A 13,185-nucleotide genomic window follows, 5' to 3' on the forward strand; every position below is an offset into this window, starting at 1 on the left:
TTATAATTTATTATTTTTATTTATTATTTTTAATTATTAATTTAATTTTTTGTTTAATAATTTAACAACAAATTTTAATTTATATTTTTAAATATTAATAATTAATAAATAAAAATAATAAATTCTGAACATTGCGATTTGGTTGTCTGTTACATGTGCTCAATTGTCCTACATTAGTAGTATGCAGAAAATGACTTTTCGGAACTGTTTCAGTTTTTGTTTTACTGTGTGCCTGCCTATGTATGTATAAGAAAAATGTTAATTCATTAATATTTTTTACGAAAAAATTAGAAGTTAGTATTAATTTAAATATAAGATAAATATAAAAATATTAGTCAATTAGTATTTTTAGAGAATATCATATGCATTTAGTTTTTTAGAATTTAGTTAAAAATATTTAAAGATACTTGTTCAGACTTCAGAGTATTTATTAGATGGTACTAAGTTTGATAAATTGGAAGAGAATATGTATGTTTATCATTTTTTTACATACAAAAAATATATACATATTATTTTTTATGTATATATATATATATAATTTCTCTTTCTTAATATTATTTTTTATCATCTCTTGCTATGTTAAGTAGTTATGGTTTCAAATCTATCACTAACTTTTTTCGTGGAGCTTTCATCACTTTAGTACTTTCTGCCACAAATAATTATAATGTGGCTTTTCAGTTTTATTGCAAATAAATTTAATCGATCTCTGATTTTTTGGTATCCGAACATTTAAGTTTTGAGAATTTAAAAATATATTTAAGTCTCTGGCATTTTCAAAATCTAAACACATCGATTTTTAAGTCTAATTTGTCCCATTTTAAAAACTCTCCTATGTGCATCTATATCAATCATGTCAATATAATGGGAGTCATGTTTGATTTTTTCATTAGGTTTGATAGACCCAAGTAAATATGAGGAATCAATATATCTAAATTTTGAAAAGGTCAAAGATTTAAATGTATTTTCAAATTCTCGAAAATTTAAATATCTGCGAAATAAAAAATCAAAAATTTATTTGTCCTTTTTTTTTTCTAAATCTTTATTCATAAAGTTTATGAATGTCAAAGCAGCTGAATTTATATTAATGAGTTGTTTTAGAAATAAATAATGAAAGGAAATAGTTCTTCTCAATTTTTTTAATAATTGAAGGAGTAAATGTGATCTCTAATCTTTTAATGTTTTCTCTTTCATATTTTCTCTTCATCCCACTTATAAAATTAATGATGAAAAATTATAATTTACTCCATCAATTGTTAAAAAAAATTGAGAGAATCTATTTCCGAGATTATATATGTTTCTTGAAAAGATTTTCTAGGGGATGAAAATAGAATTAAAGGTTTCACTAAAAAGTATTTTAAACAAGATCCTTATTACTTTTTGATTTTTCTTTCACAAAATTTTAAAAACAAAAACACTAAAAATAAAAACAGAAAATAAAAACACAATTCATTTTCATTCTATTATTCAATGTACATAAGGCATTAGGTAACAAAATAAAAAAAGTAGACCTTGTTGAAGAAAGAAAAATTAATTTTATCCATTTAAAATTATATGAAAATACAGTACCATTTGAACTATTTTTCTTCTATTTGCTCATTGTTTACTTTCCTAAATTCATTGTAGTCTAGCTAGTCGGTAAAATAGTGCTCCATAAAATATTAATCACTTCCTCTATTTTGTACGTTGGAAACTAAATATTCCGCTTAATTAGAGAGTGATTTTTTTTAAAGGTTTATCTATTTTAATTTGTGTCTCAAGGAAAATTAAACCCCAAAAATCAAAATAAATAAGATTGATATTTTACGTGAAATTAAGAAAATAAAATAAATACATAAAATATAAAATCGTAATAAAATTTAAATTATAAAATTGTCTTATTTCATAAAATTTTTATAAAAACAATTAATTTATTTAAAATTGTGATATCTAAACAAGCAGCCGCCAGATACGGAGATACCCAAACCAACCCACATAAGAGAATACAAAAACATCTGGTCATCAGATAATAATTATATCCGTACCAGAATTGACTGGTCAATTGTCAATCTAGAGAGTTTGGGGAACCATATTTATGTTTGGGCTCCATTCTACTTTCTTAAAATCTATTGCATTCTAATATCTTATCTATCATTAATAATCCAAGGGTAGCCTAACAGTTCAGGTGCAACTGGAGGCCATATTAAAATTCAAAAGTAGTAATGAAGCGGAAGTTGACACAGGATATAATTAAATGTAAAAATCAGTTGTCTAAAAATAAAAAAAATATATTTGAGGTGGTTTGATTTTAAGGTAATAGCAATCATTAATCAAATTTAATTTTGATTGACTGAAAATCATTATGGTAAAAATATGTATAGACTATAATATAGAACTTTTCAATAAAATTGAATTGAAAATATGCGTAGAATTTTTTTATCTTCTATGTCGATATTTTGAGTTGTCTTTTATTTTAATTCTATAATTTTTTAGATAGTGTTTATTTTCAGATATTAAAATTAAAATTAGGAGATTAAGATTTAGTATTATATTTATTGATTAAGGATAACTAAAATTTAAGTTTTGTAATACAAAATTTCGGTTCCTTTGAAATTCTCCTTATAAAGCTTGAAGGCAGATATAAGTCTATTAAATAAAATACTAAGATATAACTTAATTCTGTATATTTTACACCAAAACTTGATTTAATCTTAGTCACTGGCTCTATATCTCTGTCTATCTCTCCATTTTCATTTTTTCTTCCAAAGGCGCCTTACACATGAATAAGTAGGTCCCTGAGTTCCAATTTCTGTTACCACCGCTACTATTTGAATTGACCTAATAGCAATAACCTAAGGTGATATGTCATTTCATCAGTAATAATGATATGGAAGGAGGGGGTGTTGTCAATATCTCCATGAAAAAGTCTAAGAGACCAGCAACTTTTGTGTTTTATAGTGAGTATTTAATTATAAAAAAAAATAAGTGATCTCCCACTATTTCTCACACTATTAAAAACATTATTAATAGCCAATTGATAATTACAAAACACAAAAGTTGCTAGCCTCTTAGCACTTCTCTATCTCCATTTATTAGGCAATACCTCAATTGCTCAAAGTTCAGAGACTAATTGACCTCGTTCTAATTGTTGTTGCGATTCTGGGTAAATTACTTTAGAGATCCAACAAATCTTTCTGCAACAGGATCTGTGCTCAATATGCTCAGTTTCCTTCAATTCGTAATAAATCATCCTTTAATTGATTACTATAATTGATTTCAATGTTGGAGTGGTTATTGCAAAGTTATTGCTTTGGATGAATTCTCCATTTAATTTTTTTGGGTATTTAATGTCTAAAATATTCTTTGAAAAATACATATTTAACGTTGAATATTTTTGTTGTGTTTTTAAATTATTTGAATGTATTTTTATCGGTAGCAAAATTCAAGTATATTTTTGTTAGTGACAAAATTGTTTAAATGCATTTTTAGTAGTTTATCCTCATTTTTATAACCTCTGTTAACAAAATCCTACTAATAATACATTAGTAGGTATGTAAGCTGAGGTAGTGATAGTGTGTGTTTGGTTTGTCTTTGAACATCTCTCAACTTATATTAAGGTTGTTTCGAGTAAATACAATTGTATTTGAATAATATTTAGTTAGTTTGATGTGCATTGAATTTCGTTTTAAACATATTTTTTATAAGAGGAACAATTTCTTGTTTGTCATTGTTTAAAATTACACTGAAATAATAATAATAATAATTATATATTTTGACATTTTATATTAAAGAATGGTATATCAATTTTTAGCTTTTACTTTCTTTTTAGTGACTTTATATTCCAACGTAATTTTGGATAATATCATCCAAATAATATTCATGTTTTTCAGAATTACTTTTGGCAAAAAATATACAAACACAAATCACATTAATATTGATTCAGTTTTAATCAAAATTTAATTTTGCAAAAAACATACTCATATCAGCATTCCTTTACAAACGTTAATTCAAACACATTTGAATTTGTAAATTCAGTTGTCTTACAAAAATTGGGGTTTTAATCATAACTTTAATATCATTTACTTTTGAGATGAAATGTGATCGTTTTCATGGATCTGCGCAGGTTGTCAGGGAACTGCAGCATTCGAGAACTGGCATTAGGGTGATAACAGAAGATGGTTGCGTTTACGAAGCTAATTACGTTATTCTGTCCGTTAGCATTGGCGTTCTCCAAAGTGATCTAATTTCCTTTAATCCACCTTTACCTGTAAGTCTTCTCTACATATTAGTCTCCTTTTCTTTGTTTTATATATTTGTCCTACTCTCAGTTCAGCTTGATGTGGAACTCAAGCATTGGTTTTTGATAATATGTACATTGCTTTGCTTATCATACTAATGTCGTTTTATATATGGCATTAACAATCGGAAAGTCAAGCCAGTTCTTGTTCTTTATGATAATGCATTAACACATTTACAACATGGTCATATTGGTTTCTTCTTGGAAGTTCCTAAACTATCCTTTTATATATGTCTTTTTTAATCCCAAATTTGATGAGTTCAAAGATGTTTTAATACAGTTATTATTTTTAACAAATTGATTAGTATCCAGGTAATAATTTTCTTTTCCTTTAAAATTTTTCCCTCTACAATAATAATTCAAAATTTTAATCTTCGTCCATGTACTCTTTTATTGGTTGATTGATTGTTAAAACAAAGTTGATTTCCTAAAAAAATGTTTTACTTCTATCTCTATTTATTAACTACAGTATATTAATATATTTCGTACCTTTTTAGAGAAGTATTATTTGCACAAAACTCTGGTTAATTATAATTTGAAATTTTAAAACCAAGAAAAAAAAAGAAAAGAAAGTGCTTCTAGTAATGTCAACCATGGTGGAAATGGAATCTCTAGGGTGTAGTTTGTTCATACAGGGGAGAGGTGGGAGTTTCCATTCTGTTTAACAGTGCGTGGCCCCACAGTCTTAAATATATCATTAAATTGGAAAATAAAAAATAATATAGGGATAGCTAGGTCCTTGTGTTGTATTAAATTGAGCTCCCTTGTTGATAGCACCAGAAGATAGACTTTCGAGGTGTGTCTTCATATGTAAAAACCATGGATTGCATGATCCACGGTATTAGTGATCCACCACCGTCTTGTTGGTTGTTAGTAATGGTCTATTGTTAGCCCTCCTGGTTAGGTCAACACGTGGACAGAGGAAGGCGCCAGCTCGAATTTATGTAACTGTGAAAAGAAGGGTAGTGTGTTTATAATTGGAAAAGTATAGGTAGATAATGAAAATGCTAACCAATGTAAACAATGGATATATCGGATGTTCAATTTACTAGGTATGCGGATGGTTATCTAATATTTAAGTGGGTAATTTGAGGGTGTATTGTGTTTTTATTTTATTGGGCTAATTTTAGAATCCAATTGTTCACATTGTTCCCAAAAATCATTGTCTACGTGCTTTACAATTTACTCGTTTCCACAAGTTAGTTATTAATATTCCGTATTAAAAATATAATACTGAGTTGCTGAGTTGAAGTCTTGAATACGTTGGACTGTTAATTAAAAATGTTAACCAATTAAATTAAAATCTTAAGATTTTTTTCATTATGAAGTTCATTCAGACTAGATGTTTAAATTTGACTATCAAATTTCACGAGCAATTATAATAAATTTTTAAACTTTCAATGAATTGGTTTTCTTTATTAACTAGCATGTATCATCTTGTTTTTCCTTCTAACTTGAAAATTGTGTTACTTCATCTATACTTATATATATTATTTAATTCGAATACCATTAGTACACTCTTTAACTACATATTTATATAAATGCTATTTACCGTAGTCTAAGTAATGAATATGATTGTGTTCAGATTTGATACGAAGTTTAGTTTTAAACTTTTAATTTATATCTTAAATTCTTAACACTATTCGATAACAAATTCCTACTTTTATGCAAACCCCGACTAATTAGTAACTAATTTGTAAGTTCACCTCTGTGCAGTTATACATGTTCTGTTTTTAGCTAAATTATAATGTTTACCAAACTATGATCTATACATTTGAAATGTTGGAAAGGTTAAAATGTAAGGAGTTGATGACCCCATTGAAAAGTCCTTCTTGATGATTTTAACTTCGATCCATAACTAATACACTGTGGCAACTGGCAAGGATTGAAACATTAGAAAATTTTCATCTGACCTAAGTCTCACCAATTGTGGGTCCTATGAAAAGGAGGAAAGAGTATATGATTCTTTAGATGGAATAAAATCATTCCGGTACCATCATCCTTATCGATTCAACATACGACATAGTTGACCTTTCATATGATTTAATAATACTATTGTGATTACTGACTTGCTGTCAGAGTTAATATCTTAAGAGTTCTACTCTTTGCCAAATGCCTTTTGACTCATGTTTCTAACAAGATACATTGGAACACTATTGAGGTCATAAAATCTAAAATTTTAAAAGAATATGCTCATTCCTCGAGCTGGCTTATTGGTCTAAATGCATCTTCAATGTTATTATTATTATTAGCTAATGCATTTTGGTTCTTCCTTGCTGTTCCTGATTCATATACTTGCCTGCTTCAATGTGTCCATGATAAAATAAATAAATAATTGAAGAGGTGGAAAATGGAAGCCATAGAGAAATGTGATGTGATGGTGTACACCAAAATCTTTCTCAAGTTCCCGTATAAGTTCTGGCCAAGTGGACCCGAAAAGGAATTCTTCATATATGCTCACGAGCGACGAGGCTACTACACATTTTGGCAGGTTTTTTTTGTAACTTTCCTCATTGGATGCCAGTTCATGTTTCCATGATGTAATTTAATATTGTGTTCTGTTTTGCTTTCTCTGTTTATGTTTTGTTTCTCATGTCAATGAAACTTGAAGCTATTGTCATCTGATCTACTGATTAAGATTAGGGTGAATAGATAACAAACTTTACAATGTGTGTTCTATGTGAAATAGTTTGCATATGAAATGCTTGCATTTAGAATATCTAATGACGAATGCTATGCTGTCAATTATACTTCCCATGAAAGTACTAGACTACTAGCCGCTTACCTAATCTTAGGGCCCTACTTGAACTCATGTATCTTGCTTTTGGATCATTCAAATTAAAGATTATAAACTAATTAAAACAATTGGCATATTGCTAAGGATTTATTTAACTAATACTCTGTTATAGTTTTATGTGCTTTACATAATTACATGTGATCACATGGTTCATCTTCATTTCTAGTCAGCAATACTTGCAATTGTATTGATTTACAACGAAGTAGATTAAATAATGTCATTAAACTATACTCTCTATTTTAAAATAAGTGTTTCTTTCACTTTTTAAGCTCATTAAAAAAATTAAAATGTTGTCTGAATATATTAATTTTTTAATAAATCCAAAAAATAAAAGAGACACTTGTTTTAAAATAAAGAGAGTATATCTTAAGCATACAAAACTGTAGTTTTTGTCTTCCTGTTTGTAGTCAAATACTGGTTAGACATTAGTAATATTTATAATTTATAATACAATGATTATCTATAAAATGAAGCACTAAATCCGAAGTAATTATCAATTGAACTTCAAAACATGTTTGTGATAACTTTCATTACCTCTTTGTCTAATCCTCTTGTCTGCCAATTCAGTATATTAATACTGATGGCCATAAGTGATAGAAACATCTCTTTTGTTTTTGTTTAGAACAATAAACAACTCTTTTGTTCGATAGCGAAATAGCTTTGGTTCTATTGCTGGTCCCTGATTTGCGTAAGATGATCTAAGAATTTTATTTTATTCTTATTTTGCAGCTGTATTTTGATTTTTGACCCTTTTTCCTGCACATGATAACACACTTTTGCTGCAACTATTTTCACTTGTCTTGTAACGGTTATATTAAATTTATATCTTTCCTAACAAAGATATAATACATTTTCGCTTATTAGCGTTAATATTAAATTAAATGGTTGTTTATCCTTCTACAACTTTTGTAGTGTTGGTATCCGCTTGTTTCTGTTATCCATTTTAATTTGTTTCGTATGGAAACTGTTCTATCTATGATTGGTTTCTTACTCAACGTGTCAAAATATTTCTGATATATTCCTTGTTAATAATGCATTTCTCATCTGAAACCTTTTTCATAGAATGCTTAGTCGAAGTAAAGTGGTGATTTCGAACTACAATTCGGCTGAAGAATTTTTTTTAAAAGCTCTTCAAGAATTCTAGTCGGAGTTAAATAGAGAATAACAAAATTATACCTACAGAAGTTGCTCTAATTCTTATGTTGTAGTGTTACAAGTGTACAATAGCTCTATGAATATATAATGTTAAAAAATAATAATTTATAAGAAGCATAGGTATAAGACATGAAATAGAGTTTGTAGATCAGAGCTTGTAAAACGTAAAAACACAAAACTTTTCTTTTGTTAAGAGGTAAAAGATGATTTATATAACCATCAAATTGATGAGCTATAGTAATTGGTATTGATGTCATGACTTGGTCACTAGGTCGGTATAGATGATCATTAAATTCGTCAGTCAAAACTCAAAATGAATGAGATAATATTAAGACAAACAAAGTTGAGTTATAACTCTTGTAGCATCATATGTCAGAATAAATATCTTGGAACATGCCATTTACTAGTAGTCTTATAATACAATCTTATGTTGAACTAGTGGATTATTTATGCTAACAGTGTTTCTGAGTTTTAGTTTTAGGAACGGTAAAAAGGGACTCTTGATCATATTTGGATTTTGGTACTCATTGTCAATATTCATCTTGTCTTTACCTGCGCAATGAGCATTGACTTTGGCTCTTATTATATTAACTTAGGGGACGAATGAAAATAATTGGACTCAGAATCAGATTTATTTTACTTGTTTGACACGAGAACTAGAATAATTTTGAAATAACTTAGACAAATGAGTTGTCTGGCTCTTTGCTTACTCACCGAATCTTATACAGAATCGGACTAATTGTCTGGTTTAATTTCCTTGCGTACTAATCCTTAACATTTTTAACTTATTTGCTGATTTGTTGCTCTGTCACTAGCACATGGAGAACGCATATCCCGGTTCCAACATCTTAGTAGTGACGTTGACAAACGAGGAATCGAAACGCGTAGAAGCTCAGTCTGATGAAGAGACTTTGATAGAAGCCATGGCTGTTATCAGGGATATGTTTGGTCCCAACATACCTGATGCCATTGATATACTTGTTCCCCGCTGGTGGAATAACAGGTTTCAGCGTGGCAGCTACAGCAACTATCCCATTATCTCAAATCTTAACGTCTTTCACAATATAAAGGTTGGTTTGTAGTATTTAATCGTTTTAATATTCTTAAGATAAATTACTATTTTTTATATATTATCGTATAAGCTTAATTGTATGTATATTCAAGATAGAATAAAGCTTTTTACGTATTTTATTTAAATATAGATTGTCATATTTGAATTAAATTATAGATAATAAAATTATGGCATCATTTTCATTTTCATAAAATTATAAAACTTGTCCAATATTTACGTGTTTAAAAAAATTATTTTTATTTAAATTTTAACTATATGTTAAATTGGTTAAATGTATGATTATTTCATGTGTTAAAATTGTGTAAAACATACATATTAAGCCATAATATATCAGAAGCGTAATTTATCCTTTAATTTTAGATGGATACCAAATGATTGCCTTTTCTACATTGAATGATTATGTGGCATTTTCCTTCGCAATGCATTATATTTGTCTTTGCATTTAAAATTTTGCACTGCAATTTATGGCAAGACAAAACAAAAGATGACTTAAAACTAACAGCTGGCAATTATAATTAAATTATCGCTCTTCATTACATTTTTGTGCCAGCTAGCTTATTGTCGTCGTAGTTTATAGTTCCTTGTGACACAAGTGACTTAATTTAGATAACAAATATATTTATTTAGAGCATGAATTTAATATAATTTGTTCTTTGTTTGGTTTCACTGCTGATCAATCTTCCAAAAAATAATGAGAAAAGGAGGGCCAGATTAAAGTGACGTACCAAATTTTCCTTTGATGTTGCTTTATTTTAGGACTTCCTATTAATTTAATGAAAGTGGAAGGAGAATCCAAAACACATGTACATCAAAGTTTATTTAATCTTAATGAAATTATCCGTTGGAGGACATTCAATAAAAATCATAATGAAATCTGATTTAACATATGAAATCTTGAAAATCTTCGATGGCATTCCTTTTTGTTTTTTCGGTCAAGGCCCTTGTGGGGATGAGACCCATTGATATGTTTTGAGTTTTCCTGTTGGGCTCAATATTCCAATTTTTGGATGTTTTGTATTCCAATTTTTATTCCATACAGATCAAAGATCGAAAAGGTAACAAATTAAACTGTTTTGTCCCTTGACCCTTATATTGCTTCTTTGGGCATATTTCAGGCCCCAGTTGGTCGCGTTTTCTTCACAGGAGAGCACACAAGTGAAAGATTTAATGGCTACGTACATGGTGGTTACCTTGCAGGTGAGACATTTAAGCTAAATATTTGGGTGGCATCTCCTTTTTAACTCCAAATAGTGAGTTTCAAAAGTATATGGCTTCCTATCACAATTTTTAATTAAAAGTATGGTGCGCTCGGAATCAAGACAATGAAAATAAAGATATCGAATGACAAGAAAGTGTTTAATCTCTCATTAACTAATGTACATCACGTTAGTCTTACTCAATTTTACCATCTTAATGCCTTTTGACATATGCTAATGCATATTAGTTATTTTAGCTAGAGATCAATTTGATTCAATTGAAATTTGAGGACTAATTTGTCTTGAATGAAATGTAAAATTTGAAGGTTTTGACAAGTGATAACTCTAAGAACAATGGCTTAATTCTGCTGTTGAATTATGCTTAACAGGTATTGATACCGGCAAAGCATTACTTGAAGAAATGTGGAAGGAAAAGGAAAGAAAAAAGGAGAACCAATCCCTATTGTTAGAGCCTTTGTTAGCATTGACAGGGTCATTATCATTGTCTCAACCAGACACAGTGTCGAATATCCACAAATGCGATATTCCTACGCAGTTATATCTCAATGGCAACCTTGGGATCCCAGAGGCCATATGCAGCCCCAGAGGCCATATTATGACTGCATAGAGTTGTTGAGAATCACAATGTAGAATAAGACGACGACGAAAGAAGCATAACTAATAAGATTCATCATGGCCTGGTGGGTATTGATTCAAATTCGGAGTCCCGTTCAAGCCCTTGGTGCCATGGGGTAGTCTAGATTAACAGAGTCTTCTATAAGCAGAAAAAGGAGTGAAGAAAGAGGAGAAGAAGTAGCAAAAGTAAACGTAAAATGAGATTTAACAAAAAAAAAAAAATAGGAACAATGTTGGTGGGCTAAAATTAGATTAACAAAACAGGGTGCGCTAATCTCTCACTATATAGATTAGTTCATATGATATCACTGCTAAGGGAGCATACTAGGGTATATTTTTTGAGGAATGTTAGAGAGCCATCAAAATTTATCGATTTTGGCTATTAATTAACCATCAATGGTTAAAAGTATGAGATAAAGTATGTTAGATTGTTAGACTAAAGAAATTAAGTTGATGGTCAAAACAGTAAATTCTTATGACTCTCTAACATTTCTCATATTTTTTAAGGGAATTAATTGGTTTAGTTATTCTTGTGATTATTTTCTTCTTTTATGGCCAGAAGTAAAAAATATGTTGTAAGAATGCTGGCTTAGATGTTGTATCCACTTATCGATTTTTAGCTGATAATTAATTGATGTTATTCAAAGAAAACGAGTACTTCATTCGTGTGAAAAATGCAGAGTTTCGTAATTAATTGAGCTGAAAATATGTATAACAAGTATGAAATTTATGTGGATATTTCATCATCGGCATGTTTTTTGTTAACTTAAATACACAAACGATGAAACGATGTTTTTCCAAAAAGAATTAACAAATAAAATAAGATTTATGCTAGAAGGATAGTAAAAGCAGTAAATTACAATAATACGTACACACAAAAAATATAAAAAAATAAAAATATACTCAAAAATTTTAAAATAATCCCATATAAAAAAATAGTTAACCAATTACAAACTGTCTTCTTTTATTTAATATTTTAGTAGTTTGACATAAAATTACAATCATATATTTTGTAATTTTCAAATCTCGATATATCAGTTTAGGAGTGGCAGTACACTGTACTCTACTTGCGGATATTCAATCGATCCAATCCGGTCGGATAGGATTACTAATTCGATCCGTAGCGAGTAAGATTGAGTGCGGTGCATCTTGTATATGTATATGTTATATATTTATATAAAAATATATTTTAGATGGGTATTGAACCTGACCTCTCACTTGGTAAAAAAAAAATTTAACCACTTGATGACACGTTTGTTTTATATAAATTTTAGTCTATTTTAGTGATGTATAAATACAAAATTATATAAAATGGAATGTTCATAGACCTACATTGATTTTATTTGTGTTTGTGTTATTAATTTTAGTAAAGACTTTTATATAGAATTGAATATTTGATATTTTATGTTGTTAATGGGACGATTGTGTTGTTTGTGTTGAATTTATAATTTGCATGCTCATCAAGTTCTATAATAATGTTGCATCTTTTTGGTAACCCACGAGTAGAGATGGATACTCACGGGTTGAGAACGAGTAGGATTAGAATTAGGATGTTCTCAACCCGCGAATCGGGTAGCATTTACGTAAAAACTCAACCCACGAGTAGAGTTAGAATTAGATCCAAATCCTACCCTATCCATTGCCACCCCTATATCAGTTCAAGAAATTATTTGTGTGACACTCTACCACACAGAACTTTACACCTAGGATGTAAAAAAGGGATGGCGAGGCGCAACGACCTCTAAAATAAAATACATACGTATAATAGTAGAAAGAGTATAATAAACTAGGAGCCTTGAAAAATGGGTAAAACAAAATCGCGAAATAAAAAGTGCAACGCTCGAGAAAAATAGAATTACTTACATGCTAAGAAACTTAAGAGTTGAGGATAGGAATAAGTAAAAGAGTCACAAGAGTGCCAATAATACAGAGGAACTAGCTCCTGACTCATCCTGCGAAGCCAAGGGTGGCCGGAGAATATTTACATATATATACATAAGTATCCCAAACACCCAAAATACAGAATCAAGTCCCTAAGTCTCCTGTAGCCTCTATG

The 13,185-nt window shown here is 29.2% G+C and overlaps 1 protein-coding gene across 1 annotated transcript in view; it reads left to right on the forward strand.

Annotated features, from left to right (window-relative positions):
• Positions 1–11,775, forward strand: part of LOC107614549 (polyamine oxidase 1-like) — a 13,791-nt gene extending 2,016 nt beyond the window's left edge. The window contains exons 5-9 of the mRNA XM_016316739.2: positions 4,100–4,243; positions 6,615–6,764; positions 9,041–9,295; positions 10,413–10,494; positions 10,883–11,775. Coding sequence (XP_016172225.1) covers positions 4,100–4,243; positions 6,615–6,764; positions 9,041–9,295; positions 10,413–10,494; positions 10,883–11,121 — 870 coding nt within the window. The 3' untranslated portion in view covers positions 11,122–11,775. The remainder of the gene's footprint in view (positions 1–4,099; positions 4,244–6,614; positions 6,765–9,040; positions 9,296–10,412; positions 10,495–10,882) is intronic.

The sequence above is a fragment of the Arachis ipaensis genome, chromosome B08, assembly GCF_000816755.2.
Source record: "Arachis ipaensis cultivar K30076 chromosome B08, Araip1.1, whole genome shotgun sequence".
Taxonomy (NCBI): domain Eukaryota; kingdom Viridiplantae; phylum Streptophyta; class Magnoliopsida; order Fabales; family Fabaceae; genus Arachis; species Arachis ipaensis.